The following is a 17,116-nucleotide window of genomic DNA, read 5'->3' as shown; positions in this document are numbered from 1 at the left end:
TCTACAATGTGAAAAGGAAATCACAGTATGAGCATCACAGTGTCACAGCATTTACAAAAGTCCATATTATGGCTATTAATTTGTACTTTCTTTGATAATTAACTAATATTTTATTCAATAATACATTAAAATATTTTTTTCAAGAATACTATCATATATATATATATATATATATATATATAAATCATCTCAGGTAAGTGTATATCCAATACATTTTTGTTCTCTCTCAACAATGCTCTAACATCACACGCAGACGGCAACGCAATCAGGTGAACATTGAGTGACTTTATGAGAAGGATTACTATGAAATCTCAGAAGATGCAGAATGAAATTTCAAACATTTTTCATGTAAACTTAATTTACAATCACTCTCTGGGGCCAGAGTTGTCTATTATGTTGTTCGCAAGGGGCAAGCCAGAGTCCTGCATGTGGGCGAGTACACGCGGGAGAATCGCTAATATTTGATGTATCGGGTGGAATAAAATTTATGTCTAGGGTGCAGTGCAAGTGTGGGCCAGTTGGTGTCAAGCACGGGTGGGTTGTGGGTCCAATAACCAAGACTATTTCAACTCAGTCCAGTACACGCTGAGCAATGTAGCCAATCGCGCTGCCACCAATTGACAGCTGTAGTGATTATATTAAATGGAGCGCTCTTTGCTTGCTTTCTGTATTTAATCTATTCACAGTTTGATAAAAGTTTTAATAAATGAGTTTTTTCTACCTCATGTAGGAGATTTAATGCAGGTGCGGTTCGGGTCCCAGTTTTTATGTCAAATGGGTCAGTATGGGATTAAATTAGCATTGCTGTCAGATAATTTGTTGGGTGTTCTGTTAATTACTGCGATTGTGGGAAGATAAATTCACCAAAAAGGAAAGGTGAATGAAAATACCTCTCTGTGATGTTACCACAAGGCATCACTTACTTACAGATCTCAGGCTTCTGGAGGGGATGTAGATTCGTAAGAGTGTGTGGAAGTAGGAGGGAGCTGAGCCTGTGGCTGTTCTGTACGCAAGCATCAATGTTTTGAACTTCATGCGAGCTGCAACCGGTAGCCAGTGCAGGGAGATAAAAGTGAGCCATACTGAACCGTATCATGCAGTGGAAAAGCACCAAAAGAGAGGTGTGAAGTTAGCCTTTTTGAGTTCATTATAGACCAGTCGTGCCACTGCATTCTGAAACATTTGTCGAGGATTGATTGCGCATGATGGAAGTCCAGCTATAAGAGCATTGCAATAGTCCAGCCTAGAAATGACAAGGGCCTGGACGAGAAGTTGTGCAGCATGCTCTGTTTGGAAGGGGCTGATCCTCCTGATGTTGTGCAATGCAAACCTGCAAGATCGAGCTGTCTTTACAATATGGTCCTTGAAGGTCAGCTGGTCACCAAAGAATAATTTTTGATTAACCAAGCAGGATGATGAAATCATGCTGTAGAGTCGGAGAGGCAGGGAAAACGAGAAGCTCAGTCTTTGCCAGATTGAGCTGCAGGTGATGTTCCTTCATTGTAGCAAATTAGCTCAAAGTGAGATGAACATAATTAATCACAACGGGATGTTATCAATTATATATTCATCTTCAGGAATTAACTGTAGAATTAATAGTACAATAAAATGATTTGTTCGTCAGCAGTACGGACAGTTTTAATCGTCTATTGACTCTAAGGAAAATCTCTGGCCACGAAAAAGCAAAACCAGAACGTTGAAGTGACCTCGTTCTGTGAGCAGCAGACACAGACAACCAAGCGTGAATACATATGGATGTTTATTAAACTACACTACAGGGGAACATGTAACATTGAACATAGATGCCAATGGAAGGAAGGCATGGAGAAAGAGAGAGAGAGAGAGAGAGAGAGAGAGAGAGAGAGAGAGAGCGCTCGTGCGCAAGAGAGAGAGCATAATGGCAGGATTTGCACATCAGCTAAACACAACCTGTTAGAACCATCAAAGAATTACATCACCTTAATCAAAAGGGATCGAAGCCTAGAAGCGCATCTAAATAGTTATCAAGCAGTTACTTGCACTGGTTTGTTGATGCTGAGTAAAGTGTCCTGCAGCATGTATAATGCGTAGATTCCTGATGATTTCCTTTAGAAATTAATGTTGATACAAGTTGCTACAGTGTCTGGAGACTACAAACTACAGTATAATACTGTTTGTTGCTTATTATTAATAATAAATGTATCTATTGAACATTAGTATCTTAAACACGAAAAACTTGAAAATATGAAATAATTTTACACTTAAAAATATTAAATAGATTTTAAAAATCTATGAAATATAGCTTATGAATGGAGTAAATATAAGTAAAAATTGTAATTAGATAATATATTAATAACTACATTTGGTACCATGACTAATAAACCTGAGTAGACCCAAAGAGTACTAAAACTATTATAATAAAAAATGACCAAAGCACTTAAAATGAGCTTAATCATAATGCTATCGCCACTCTTATATATATTGGTTTAAAATAAAAAATGAGCAAATTTTATGCCTTCTTCCTAAGAACATGGTAAAATCACAGTAAAATATGGGTAATAAAACTATTGCTAATACGGTTTTCACTGTCCAAAAAAAAATGTGAGTATTACCATGTTTTTTGTACATTTGCTACTATGGAAAGACCCTGCCTTGGAGTACCATGGTATTACCAACTGATACCATTACTGTACCATGGTACCAGCATTGTACGTTTATTTAAGGTTGAAGGGATAGCACACAAGTGATGAATGAAAACAAAGAAACAATCAACAGAAGATTGATAAGCTTTAATATGATATCAGTGCAGAGATACAACATATTGGGTAAAATGTCCCATACAGTAATGTCAACAATAATCATTATAACAGTATCATAATAATGTAAATATACATTTAGCATATTAAAATAAGTACGTACTTGCTTTATTTTTTCGTTTGATAAAAAACTGCCTATTTTATGCATTTATCTAATGTTGTCTTTAAAGTTGAAGGAAACCACAAAACCAATGGTGCACAAAAGGGCGGTGTTCTCTGAAATTCAGCGGGTTCAGGGGGCTCAGTCTGGTGAATGACATTCATAGTAGCAGATATCAGACAGACATACATGTACCAGCGTTTTCTGCACATTCAGATGCACAACTCTCACGGTATCATCTTCATATGGCTGTGCTGCTTTGAGAAAGATACGAGTTCACCATTTCCTCCTTTGGCATTAACATCGGAACATTCAAGTAATAAGTGTAGAACTGCATTGCTTTATAGTTTAGTGTTAAATGCTACATGATTCAATGGGCAGTGACCTAGATTTGCTGGTGTTAAGGCACCTGTAATAGTTTAAATATGGGATTATTGCCATTTACTAAAACCGAAAGCTTTAAAAAGCATGTGCACATTGAGTATAAATGTATCTGGTTTATTTGGGGATGCAGAATTTCACCCAACAACAATATAGTTTTTTTCCTAGACGTGAAGATGAGAAGAGTCTGGAGAGTCGGTCTAGCAGTCAGTAACGTAACTGTCTATGCCTCCAGCACATAGGAGTAGCAATCTATGCTGTGAGATCTAGTTTGAAATCTCTGCCTCTCTGTGATATCTGGTTTGTGTGTGTGCGTGTGTGTATGTGTGTGTTTTATTGGCCTGTTATAGATAAAAAATTTTTTTTTTTTTTTTTTTTTTTTACATTTTTTATCATATATAATATGTGTTTTATATTGGTCACATTTTACCCCAAAATCGAAAAAAAATTTTTTTATATATAAATATATATTATTTTATATAAATGTATATATATATATATATATATCAAATTTTGAGGTAAAATGTGACCAATAAAAATAAATAATATTTAATTAATTTTTAAACTTTTTATTTACTCTTATTGTTGTAATACAATGTTTTTTTAAACAGTATTTATTTAAATTCATAGGACAAAATATTAAATAACTACTAAAAAATATGTATAAAAACATCATGTTTATGTCTTTTTTTGTCTTTTTTTTAAGCAATGATAATTGGGAGAGGTTTGGGGGGGTAACTGTAACAAAAATAATGCAATACAATTTTAAAAGTGCTGAAAATATGCATAATTGTCTTATTCTCCTATGATATCATTTGATTTATTTTCCTCTGGTGTGAAATATGACCTGGACATGTTTTGTGGCATTTACTCCTACGCTGAATTAGCTTTGCTTGTGCACAGCCCCCCTCTCCGATAGCATCTCACACAGCGGCTCCACCATTAAGCAACACATCAAAAATCAAACTTCAAAAACTGGATTGTGTGCCAAACCTCATCTTTGTACCTTTAAATCTTAGCAATGTGTCAATCTTTTTTCACCAGGGTTTAGATTTACATTAAAATTGATCTAAAGTGCGAATATGTGCTTAAGCAGAAGAATCATCATCATCCACAGTTCTCGCTACATATTGCCACAGTCGTAATTAATAGCCTTGAGAAATAATTTAGATCCGTTATGAATCAACTTTAAAGACAACCTCAGGGCAATTCAAATAAAAAGAGAGTTAATGTTATTATCTAAGTATTCATATGGGTCAGACTGCATGAAGCACCATCTTTAAACAATGCAAGAAATCACTAAGATTAAACTCTTTTTAAGGATCCAATATGCTACATCACATGTCTAAAACAATTTTGTTTTATTAAATTTTATTTTTTTTAACCAACTGTACTGGCCTGCCAATAATTGTAGTATGCATTTGCACATTTCCAGAAAAAAATGCCACCAAGAAAGAGCACAGGACACCAGCACTGCAGACTCTCGATAAGGACTCTGATTCACATCTACTGAGTAGACAAGACAAAGTACCAGGACAAATAAATGCTTAACTTTATCATCAAAGTAGAAATCTATAGTAGAAATCTTAGAGCATCTTCTGCAAATATGTATGCTTACAGGCAATAAACAGAGATCTGAGACAGAAACACAGTATTGCCACTAATCAAACAAAGAAAGGCACATGAATAACATGAACACTGAAAGTGGTCAGTGAGGACAAGGCATAAAGACCCAATGAAATGGCTTGCGAGCAGAGTTTTCTTTCCTTTATTCACTTATTTCCTGTCGAAACAGGACATTTTCGTTGGAATCTTTTTTTTTTTAACAGGCTAACCATGATTTACAATCATGACTGCAGAGAAAAGGCCATTTTCATTTTAGAATTTGATTGAACAAATATTAAAACATTAAACATATTACATTTTTAAAGTATGTGCTACAAATATTCTTTTTGCTAGCTTTCAGGAGTGCACTAGCACAGTGGTTGCAAGCACAGGTGTAATTACACTTTAATTAAAAACAAAACTAAAAAAAAAAAAAACTAATTTATGTATGAAATTTTAACTTTATTGCTTTTTTCAATAATATTTTATTTATTCATAATAAATCAAATTGCTTTTTAATTTAGTAGAATTTCAGGTAACACTTTACTTAAAGCCTTTATGTATAATGCATTATAAAGGGTAATTAAAGGGTATAATGCATTGTAATTATTCATTACATCTTGTTGCAAATAAATACAACCAAATTTAAAATGCATAGTGTAACAATGAATTGATAAGTGTTATAATGTATTAACTGCGGTTACAATTCATTAGATTGCACAATGCATCATAAGGTGCAATGCATAATTAATGCATTAAAACTACTTTTATAATGCATTATACATAACGGCTTTAAGTAAAGTGTTACCAAATTTGTGGCTTGTTTTGAGAATACTATCTACCTATAGCACAATAACTGGGGTCGCTGTATATACTAAACCAGGATTATTTTTGTAAAATCTGGCAACCATTCGCTCAGAGCAAACGTGTTTGTGTGAGTGGCAAGACAGCAGCACATGTATGAAGAGCAGCTATTGTTAATTATGATTGAATTATTAAGTCTTTGGGAGCCACTGCATTAGTGTATAGATGAGCTCAAAACTGGCCTTTTGATTTCATCGGGTCTTTAATGATGTGTCAGAGGTAGGAAAGTTAGAACAAATGAAAGAAATTAGAACATTTTAAAACAAAGTATCTTACAGTAGATTCTTTTTTTTTTTTTTTGACACTGATAGAGAATAAAAAGGAGAGTATGCTGAAAACAGCTTCGCCGAAATGATCTGACAAGCAGAGAAACCAGCCAGCCAGCTGAAGACAACACAACACAACATCATTTCAACTCCTCCAAAAATACTTAAATTCATCCCGAAACCATCTTGTAACTAAAAAAAAAAAAAAAAAGTACATGTATATCATTTATGAAGATGTAGACAATAAAAATAGAATCAAAGCTACATTTGTCATGTATGCGCTCAGGGAGATATGACTGTGAGAGGGTGTTTGTGGGATGTGCTAAAGCTGGGATGGTTATTGTCAGGATGGTGAGTGTGAGATAGGGTCAGGGGACAGTGGGACTGCATTTCTGTGTAGAAACTGGTCTAAGTGGCCTGGTCTAATGCTCTTAGGAGGTCACTGCCCTGCAGCAAATGAAGATTGCCTTGCAACGGGATGTTGACCTCGCAGTCGTAACGTGTCAGTTCAGGCAGAGAGTAGGTCTTGAAGGAGGCTCCGATAAGACGGCTCGCAATTCCTGCAAACACAAGCGGTTCTGAGAATCTGCATCCACAGTGCATGACGTATGTAAGAGCAGATGTGTGTCTGTGTCGGTTCAGAGCTCACCATCCATCTTGGAGGAAGGCTGCATGTTGAACTCTCTGTAGTTACAGCACTCTTCTCTAAAGCGCTTTGTCACCTGTTCGGCCTGATTCCCTGAATACTGGGTCTTCCTGTGCAGGTGGTGGTCCATGCCTCCATTAGGGGCCATGCCTTTGTCTAGATATAAATACATTTGATAAGCAGTTTTGTCTGCAATACAGATGCTAGACATTGATTGTTGGTTTGTGCTAAAGTGTTCTTTTGGCATGATTTGGAGATTTCCCTGCAGAATCATAGGTAATGTAGTTTTTCATCAAGATTTAATACTAAATGATGTTTTATTAACAAGGTTCGGGAGGAGCGCGTCAGATACTTAGCCTAATTAACACAGGAGGTTTGCACTCAAGTTAATCAATGTACGGCTAGAAATACAGCTGACATACCTCTGTTCATTTGACGGATAAATGACCACCACCCCTTCTCCACTCAAGAAGGTATCACTAGAGTTCTCACCACACTATGGGGGGGTACTCTGGGTTCGGGACAGTCCTGAGCCCGGAGCCCTTCCCCAGGACAGCACGCCAACTACGCATTACTATACTCGCCAAATACACATTACCTTACTCGTGCTAAATATATGTAAGTGTGAACTCGTGAATAAAGCATTTTTGGTGTAATACCTGACAAAGCGCTGGTGCTGAGTGATTTTCTGTCCATGACGGCACAGCTCTCATTCCGAAGTCTCTTCCACATTGTGTGTTGTGATTGTGTGGGGAGCGGCTCATTCTAAAACATACAGAGAGCATGCGGTGACTTAAAATGTAAACTTAAATATCACCCAACATAAAAATGAAAAACTATCATTTCAAAGTGCACTATAACATTTTATAGTGAGGTTTATGATTAAATGCTTATTTACAAATTTAAACACATTTATTTGAAAATGTAGTTGGACTGGATAATGAAGCCAACAAATTTCCAGGACATCTTTCAAGCTAAATTATTAGTACTAAAATAGTACTAACAAAAAATAAGTAGTATTCAAACTTTTGACTGGAAGTGTGCATTTGAAAAAATAAGCAAAGCATGTTGTTTTTTTTATTTAATAGATCATTATTTTCAGGACAGTTAGCCATAATTTTCAATTTCTCTCTCACTCACTTTATTTTTTACTTATTGCATTTTAATAATAATAAAAAAAATTACTGTAATACAATTACCTTAATAATTACTTTACCGTTAGGTTGGTAAGAGTATTTTTGGCATTATAATACAGACAATTTTAGAAAAAAATTCCAAATGAACCAACCCAATTTTCTTTTATAAATAATAATTATTTATTAATGTTTAGCTTAATAATTTATTGAATTATACACTACGGATCAAGCTAAGATTTTTGTTGATAGTCTTTATGCTCACCAAAGCTGCATTTATTTGATCAAAAATACAATAAATGTAGCAATACTGCAAAATATTATTACAGTTTAAAATAATGTTGTCTAGTTTAATATATTTTAAAATGTAATTTATTCCTGTGATGCAAAGCTGAATTTCCAGCATCATTACTCCAGTCTTCAATGTCACATGATCCTTCAGAAATCATTTTAATATACTAAAAACATTAAGTTAAATATGAACAAACCGTTGTCATCTGTGTGAATGAGCGCTTGAAATTGTTAGCGAGAGCAAGTCGAGCTGGACTTATATCTCTGTAGTTCTGCACAAAGCTCTCCATGGGCCTGTGAAACAAACACAGGTGTCATCCAATGCAAATCTAAAGATAGCAGCATATCAAATGTTATTTTATAAGACTGAACCAAGAGAAACACCCTGTAATATGCAGAATTACCTTTGCAAATACGGATGCATTCGATTTGCTGGCATAGTTTGGCAAGAGCGCTTTGCAGCTAAAGGATCCATCATTCCAGCCTTACTGGGTGACAGAGGGTCAGGCGGCCACTGCAGATTCTGAAGGCCTCCCATAGAGGACAGCGGGGTGCTGGCGGGATCATGGTAGGGAGGCATCTGCATGGGGCCCCTGCTGTAGGGTACAGATGGCCATGACTCCACAGAGCCTCTGTTGATGCTCTGCTTATCCCCTCCTGAACTCATGTTGGGCTGGAAGTGGGCTGCTGAAGGGGAACTCAAGGGTTGGAAGAGGCTTGTGATGTTGCTGAAGCTCTTCTGGTTGGTTCCCAGGGCTCTGATCTCAGATGACGGTTCCTCCTGGCAGATGGGATTGAGCTGGAAGTCCTCACCATCCATGGGGATGTAGGGAGCCAGAGTCTCCAAGTCCAGATCACTCAAGTCAGTCTGGAAGGGAGAGGTCAAAGATCAGCAAGACTGGATTCTACATGCAACACCTGATTTTGTCTTTTTCATAATCACTGACATTAAAAGGATCATGAGGAATTAAAATATCTCAGGAAGATAAAAGACCTTCAAAACTGTTTTTTTCTTTCTTTCAGTAATAAAAATGGAATGTTTTTGAAAAAAAACAACCCCCCCCCAAAAAAAACAAAACAAAACAAAGCAAAACAAAAATAAAAACAAAACCACTCACATTTGTTTAAAATAACTAAACACCTGACTTTTTTAAACAAAACACAAAACAAACAAAAAATGTTTAAAAGAATAAAAAAAGAAAACCAAACTTTTGTTTGAAAAACAAACAAAAGAAAAGTATTGGCAAGCAAATACAATACATTTATTTTTTAATGGATGAGACTGAATAGTTAATGCCTTAGAAAAGGCAGCCAACAAGTGCTCAATATATGTGGGAACTCTTTTAAATATTTTTTTGAAATTATTTAAAAATGTTTTTTTGTTTTGTTTTGTTTTTTAAATATTCAGACAATTAAAATAAATAAATAACAATAATTAAAAATAATAATAATATTATATAATAATAACTAATACTTAATAAATAATTTTTCCTGTCATATTTAAGATTTCTTAGATATTTTAACCAGTTATAATCTCTTTATTAATATTACAGTTGGAATATTTGTTCACCTTTTGATTGCAGGAAGTCTTTGTCTCTTGTGTGTCCAAGATAAACAGTTTCTCTGTCAGCTCCACCTTCAGGTCACTGTCCACTGAGGTGAAGTAATCTCCGGGGCTGCTGGGCTGTTCAATATATAACATACTCTATGACGATGTACTGTACAGTAATCAATGTTCTATGCAAACAAAATATGTGGTGATGAGAAAATGTAGTATTTGTGTTTACCGTAGAGCAGCTGCTCAGGCTGGGAGTTGTACTGCTGGCCGGCGGAGCCTGAGGCACAGAGAAAGTGGTGGGCATGTTGGCCATGTCTCCAGTGTAGCTCGTCTTGTGGCTATCATGACCAGAGTGAGAGACAGCAGGAGCAACAGCAGACACTTTGCTGTACATTGGGTGCTCCTCATACTGGGGGTTACCTGAAAGAAAGAAGAATGAATTGAGCAGATGAAAAATTTGTAATGTAGGTAACGAGGTGTGGCATAAAAAATAGTAACATACCAATATCAGCCGGGCTGATTACCTAGCTGTTTTTAATCGGCCATTTTGATATGATGCTGGCAGATGACCCTGTCAGCTTGACTGATTAAAGAAGGTTATAGTTGGTTCTGCTTTATACATTACGTTAGTGAGAATATTTGGTAACATAACACTTCTCACCAATTCTCACTTTTAACTAGTTGCTTAAAAGCATGGACAGTGGCGCCTGCAGGTGTACGGCTGTACGCACTATGCGCACCATGAGCGCTCAGACTGACCTGAGATTTGCCCCACAAACATTTCAGCAGTAAATTATAGGCCCGTGTGTCCCGCATTTCTGTCGACTGATGAATGTATCAGTGTTTTGCATGCCAAAGTCAATTTCTGCTTATAAACATTACGCCAAATAGAAACAGAAAATCGAGCTACACGCACTTTCATGAGATCGGGTTAGACTACAACAATTCATTTGTAGCCTATTTTACAAATGGGAATACAACAAATTCATGACAATGTTTTACATTCAAGCTACCCGTAAAATTTATAGTGAAAAGTTCTTTAAAATCATCTGGAAAGCAATAAAGTAATTTTTAAAGCATTTGCTGCATGGATTAAAAAATAGGCTAATAAATAATTCACATATAAGACAAAATTGCGTTGCAGAAAATCTTTAAAATTTTAAGGTATTCAGAGAAAAGCAACAAAAATTAAAAATCTGAAAAAATATAATCGGGCCTGTTTTAGGCTTTTCCTTATTTTTAGATTTTAGACGGTGATGAAAAATGACTCGCCATCTCCTCATTGGACGTGTCTTTACAGAGAAATGCATCTTTACGGATAATGAAAAAGTTGTTGTTTTCGATTTGATTTATTTAGTTTTAAGGTTGTAATTTAAAGCTTTCTATAGATATATTTATCATATTTGTGACTCAATTCGTTGAGTTTCGGTTCATCATTGTGAAGCGCTCCTGTTCAAGACGAGACGGCAAGCGCATCCCCTGTTTTCCTATTTATTTTATAAAAGCACGTTTTGTTGATATTGTGAATGCACACAAATAAAAGTAGACCCTTTACAGTTCCGAATGATGTATTACTCTTACCTTTATGAGCAAAAATTACAGCGTATTTTAAGCTGTTTCCACTATCAAGAAAAAAAATGCAAGTGACCCTCTGGCGCCTCCATGTCCTGCAAAGTACACTTCAGCTTCCACTCTTCACACAAACGATTAGATATGCCCCGAGCGCACATTTATATAGTCCAAACATTTAAACTAACATTGTGATATGCTTGAACTGTTTATATATATAGATTTTGTTTTAAGCAAGTCATGATGATTTGAGAAGGCTAAATTGATCAAACATAGGCTACAATCAGCTCACTGTCTGCCGCTGGCCTCTTGGTCATTACTTTAAAAAAAACAACAAAAAACCTTACATTTAACGAACAAAAAGTGCTCCAAACGTTTTTATAAATTAACTTTATAAAATACGAAACAAAATATAATAATTTTACTATTACATACAACCCCCCTTTTCCTGTCAGAATGACGTAGTTCTGCACAGGCTGCTCCCACGATAGTTGATTGACAAGCCGTCTTACTTTAGACCCGCCCTGAGTGAGCTGAGAGCTGTCCGCCATTGTGTCGACTCCGGTGTAGGGGAAGACAAGATGTCTCAGATTAAGCGATTGAGGTGTTTTGTTGTTGGATGTAATAATGAACATAGCAGTCATCATTTACTCCTGACATCTGAGCCGCTGAAGACCCAGAGGATTAATGTTACTTTCGTTTTGAAGTGAATGCGCCGCTCCCCGATCTGCCTAAATGCGTCTATGTTTGCGCGAATCATTCCTGATCCAGCTTCATCTACAGAAAAAATGAGTAACGGTTTTTATGAATCTTTGCAAATCGCCTTTCCTAATATGTGCTAGTTAGCCAGTTTCGCGGCTAAAGTAAACAGTACTGCTCATCACCCCACGGAAGAAAGGGGCGGGTCAGCAGAGTCATGAGCATTTAAAGGAACATGGACTAAAAAACGGCTTGATGAAAACCGAGCTGATTTTGACAGGGTAAAGGTGGTGTTTTTTACACTACCACTGAGAAATTTTAACCAAAGTATGTTATAGACTTTTCATTAAGACCCTAAAGAATCACATCAATTTGTGGAAAATGGGCATCCGATGACCCCTTTTAAACATACCCCATACCTAAAGGGGTCATATGATGCGATTTCAAGTTTTCCTTTCTCTTTGGAGTGTTACAAGCTGTTTGTGAAAATATAAGATCCGTAAAGTTGTAAAGACTAAAGTCTCAAACCCAAAGAGATATTCTTCATAAAAATAAAGACTCATCCACGCCTTCCTAAAACGGCTCAGTTAAACACGCCCCCACATGTCTACATCACTGTTGGAAGATTTTCATAACATAGGGCAAATGTTTATGCAAAGAAAGAAAGCATAACTTTTATTCTCGCTGTAGTATTGTTGCTGCTGCCGCCATGTCATGGAGACGCTGTGTGTTTCCAAATATGGTAAGGGGTGTAACATTTCCGTCACACGCTTTTCATTTTTAATATTTTGTTGAGAATCCTTTGCAGGCAATGACTGCCTTAAGTCTAGAACTCATGGACATCACCAAAGACTGGGTTTCCTCCTTTGTGATGCTTTGCCAGGCCTTTACTGCAGCTGACTTCAGTTGTTGTTTGTTTGTGGGTCTTTCTGCCTTTAGTTTTGTCTTCAGCCAGTGAAATGCATGCTCAGTCAGGTTGAGATCGGGAGATTGACTTGGCCGTTGCAGAATATTTCACTTTTTTACCTTCAAAAACTCTTGGGTTGCTTTTGCTGTATGTTTTGGGTAATCGTCCATTTGTACTATGAAGCGCCGTCCAATCAACTTTGCTGCATTTGGCTGAATCTGGGCAGAGCGTATATCCTTATAGACATCAGAATTCTTCCGGCTGCTTCTGTCCTCTGTCACATCATCAATAAACACCAGTAACCCAGTGCCAGGACATCCAGGTCGTCTTGTGTTGCTGAGCTCACCAGTGCGTTCTTTTTTCTCAGAATGTACCAAACTGTTGATTTGGTCACTCCTAATGTTCCTGCTATCTATCTGATGGATTTGTTTTGTTTTTGAAGCCTAATTGTCTGTTTCACTTGTATGGAGAGATTCTTTGACTGCAACAGCATCCAAATGCAAATGGCATGCTTAGAATCAACTCCAGACCTTTTACCTGCTTAATTGATGTAGAAATAATGAGGGAATAGCCCACATCTGTCCATGAAAAGGCTTTTGAATCAACTGTCCAATTACTTATGGTCCCTTGAAAAAGGGGGGAGGTACATATTAAAGAGCCATGATTCCTTAACCTTTCCTCCAATTTTGATGAGAGAACCCTCAAATTATGTGCTTTAAGCCCATATTCATTATATAACTGTAACTCGAACATGTTTTGGTCAACAACTAAAATAATAAAAATTGTGTCAGTGTCCAAATATATATGGGCCTGACTGTGTGTGTGTATAATATATATATATATATATATATGTATACACACACACACACACACACACACACACACACATATATTAATACCCTGAACTAAAGTATTACGTTTACATAGTTATTTTTCTTTTGACTTGCTGTATTTGTTTGACTTGCCACTTCACCTATTTACCAGTTGTGTACGTCTCATTTGCTTTCTTCCACCCTAGATATTGGTAAAAGCCATTGAAACCCTGTATAAGTCCAAAACTACAAAAAAGAAGACCGTTCTCACCAAAGTCAAGAGAGATGATGGTGTCACCAGGTGTAGGTGCCAGCTGGGTGAGATCCTCAGGTTCCTCTTTAAGTTTGGTGAAGAGCACTTCTCCTGGCTCACTGCCCAGGCCTCCTTTGCTTGGACTGAAGAAACCTTTCAGGTGCTGAGGCTTGAACAGAGGCTCAGTCTGGTCCATAGAGAAGATCATGGACTTCTCCTCAACATCACTAAGAAAAGAGAGTCTGATAAGTACGACTGATGGCTGTACATATGACAGTGCAGCGTAACAGTGAAGTTGAGAAAGTCACAAGGATGTGCATAACCAAGCCTTTGTGTTCCACTGAAAAAATAGCGGCATAAATGGTTTGGAACGACATGAGGGTGACAAAATTTTTGGATGAACTATCCCTTTAAGTTGTATTTTTGTCTTTAATTGGATTACAAGCATCGATGAGCAGAGAACAGAATGTTCCAGATCGCAGATGCAGTACAAACATCAAATAACAAGCTTTGTCACCTTTCATTTTTTTTTGCCTTACCTCAGAACGTAGTTCACGCACACAATGCACTGGGGCTGGGAGTTGCGACTGTTGTAGATGACGGTACCCTGGGTCTCCACCCACACATAGCCCCCATTCTTAGCCAACATCCTGTACTGACCGCTCACCGCCTGGCCCTTAGTGCACACTAGTGAGGGAAGAAGGGAAAATAACATCTTGAGAACACATGCATTTCCTAAAATCAACTTTTGTACTGACATTTTGATTTAATGGCCGGTCCAAATGTTTTCTCAGCCATTAGACATGATGTATTGAGGATCTCTAAGAGGGTCTTGGGTAGCTATAACATAAACCGGGACAGATAGCCAGACCCATCAAGGGAAAGCTAACATAAGCAACTGGACAAACAGAAAGACGCAGACAAATGAGGGATTGCTGATCTGAGTTTTGACGGTCTGTCTCCATGGCACGTTCGCCCTGGACACGGTCCAGATCTGCCGTGGGAAAGCATTGGTTTCGGGTCAAGCGGTTCACTCCCGGCCTGTGCATGCACTGCTCTGCAAGACAGCCACATTGTCGTAGAAAGACTTGCAACTTTATACGAGCGGTCGGAAAGGAAGTCGCATAGAAAGACATAGGTTCTAAGAGGAGGCCAGTGTCCCCGTGTCAACAAGCTTGGTCCTTACAAAGGCCCAGCTAAATATCACCTAACGATTTAAATAAAACACTTGCATGTATTCCTTCTTACTGAGTCGTTGAAAAAAAGTCCATGAAATGTTTTCTCATCCTTAGGCATGGTTTTTAAAAAATAGTGGGAAGATATTTTTATACATCCACTACTGTTCAAAATTTGATGTTTTTGAAAGATTTATTGAAAATTTGACACTGTAAAAACAGTAATATTGTGAAATATTTTTACAATTTCAAATAGTTATGTTCTATTTGAATATATTTTAAAATATAATTTATTCCTGTGATGCAAAGCTGAATTTTCAGCATCATTACCTTGTCTTCATTGTCACATGATCCTTCAGAAATCATTCTAATATGCTGATTTACTGTTCAAATCCATGATACATTTTACTCAGGATTCTTTGAGAAACTTAGAAAGAACAGCATTTATTTGAAATACAAATCTTTTGAAATATTATGTCTTTACTGTCACATTTGCACAATTCAATGCATTCTTGAAAAATCCTCAAATTTTGAACGGTACTGTACATCCTGAACTGACATGAGCTAAATAATGACACTATTGTCTTTCAGAGCTGCTGTACAGCAGAATATGAATTGTCTCCACAGTTGAATTTCCATAATTGATTCTGCTATTTTTCCTGTTTACATCTGTGAAGCTGCTTTGGCATGGTCTTTATTGTGTAAAGCGCTTTAGAAGTAAAAGTGACTTGACATGTTTATTATAATTTATGAAGCAATAGATATGCTACTTATAGAGCAGGTTCATATTGCCAACTAAACTCTAAGCATTCACCATTACGAACTGTTTGTTTTGCTCAACACAATGCACAAATATATGAGTTTGGTAGGGTGTTTTGAGTTGAAACTTTTGTCTTTAGGTTTATTAGGTTCGTATTTAACAAATTTTCTTTGTTTTTCTTGCTTCTTTGCTTTCATATGAGACAAAAAAAGTTTGCAGTGGAGATGTAACCAGGTGCAAATTTTGTAATAAAACGAATGCAGAACAAAGTTTCTCTCGTCAGTGATTGGGAAACAGAAAATCACCTAAAGTGTGCTTCTGAATGTATATGCATGTTTGCTCTGAGAAGTATACAATCTATAAGACTGTCTTGAAGTATGGGAATGTTTTTTTATGGTCGTTTGATAAATGATTGAAGCTCTTAGAAAAGTTCAAGTGATTTGAAAAGAAAGAGATAAATGAGTCACGAGGCAGCTCCACTCTGAACAAGCCTAATCCAGATCAACACTTTGTTTCTTCTCTACACACTTTGAAAAGACTCTAATTACATGTTAATGTCACGGTGGACAGAAGCCACTCCACATCCAACATCTGATTAGGGAGCAATCTGGGACACCTGGCCCGGCTGAGGAGCACCGTAACTGCGTTCTTATCTCCTCTGTCACCCCTAATGGGGTTCAAGATGTCCTAATGGCTGCTCCGGTCATCCTTAATAGAACCAATCCAATAAGGCGCTTTTGAATCGTATTCATAACTCAAACATGCATGCGAAATGAAATTTGTCTCAAATGCAATTTGACTCGGGGGGGTTATATATATATATATATATATTGTTGATTGCTGTGTGAGGACAGTCTGTGGTTGTGGACATCAACAGATATTAGGTTTCACCTCTGCTTAGCAAGAAAGAGACAGATAAATGAAAGCTAAAGGGCAATTAGGTGCAGGCAGCATGTTGATGGTAAAAAAGTGAGAGGAGAGCAACTACGACTGATGTATATTCTATATGTATGTTAAGTTTGTTATGTTATATAAACTCAATATAATATTGAAATATAATAATAATAATAATAATGAATAATATAATTTAATAATATTAATAATATTAATATTATTTAACTGAAGATATTGCTTGCAGTGTGTTTTAAGTATAACCAGTGGATAAAGAAGGAAAAACAGCAAACAAGTGCCCAGGATATCTTACAAGTTAAAATATTACGTTTTTATTTGTTTTTCGTCAATACAAAATTCCCATTCTATGTATTATGAGTTTATAATTAAGATATAATAATATATAATAAG

General features: G+C 36.6%; 1 protein-coding gene across 1 annotated transcript in view; it reads right to left on the bottom strand.

Annotated features, from left to right (window-relative positions):
* Positions 1–3,979: 3,979 nt before the first annotated feature.
* LOC306882374 (endothelial PAS domain-containing protein 1-like) overlaps positions 3,980–17,116 on the bottom strand; it is a 47,990-nt gene continuing 34,853 nt past the window's right edge. The window contains exons 8-16 of the mRNA XM_079436950.1: positions 14,419–14,566; positions 13,898–14,106; positions 9,869–10,059; positions 9,652–9,765; positions 8,486–8,949; positions 8,279–8,375; positions 7,317–7,422; positions 6,661–6,813; positions 3,980–6,571 (exon numbers count right to left, since the gene is read on the bottom strand). Of these exons, the coding sequence (XP_079293076.1) occupies positions 6,420–6,571; positions 6,661–6,813; positions 7,317–7,422; positions 8,279–8,375; positions 8,486–8,949; positions 9,652–9,765; positions 9,869–10,059; positions 13,898–14,106; positions 14,419–14,566 (1,634 nt within the window). The 3' untranslated portion in view covers positions 3,980–6,419. The remainder of the gene's footprint in view (positions 6,572–6,660; positions 6,814–7,316; positions 7,423–8,278; positions 8,376–8,485; positions 8,950–9,651; positions 9,766–9,868; positions 10,060–13,897; positions 14,107–14,418; positions 14,567–17,116) is intronic.

The sequence above is a fragment of the Barbus barbus genome (genome assembly GCF_936440315.1).
Source record: "Barbus barbus genome assembly, chromosome: 16".
NCBI classification, from domain to species: domain Eukaryota; kingdom Metazoa; phylum Chordata; class Actinopteri; order Cypriniformes; family Cyprinidae; genus Barbus; species Barbus barbus.
This window is presented reverse-complemented; position numbering and strand designations above follow the sequence as displayed.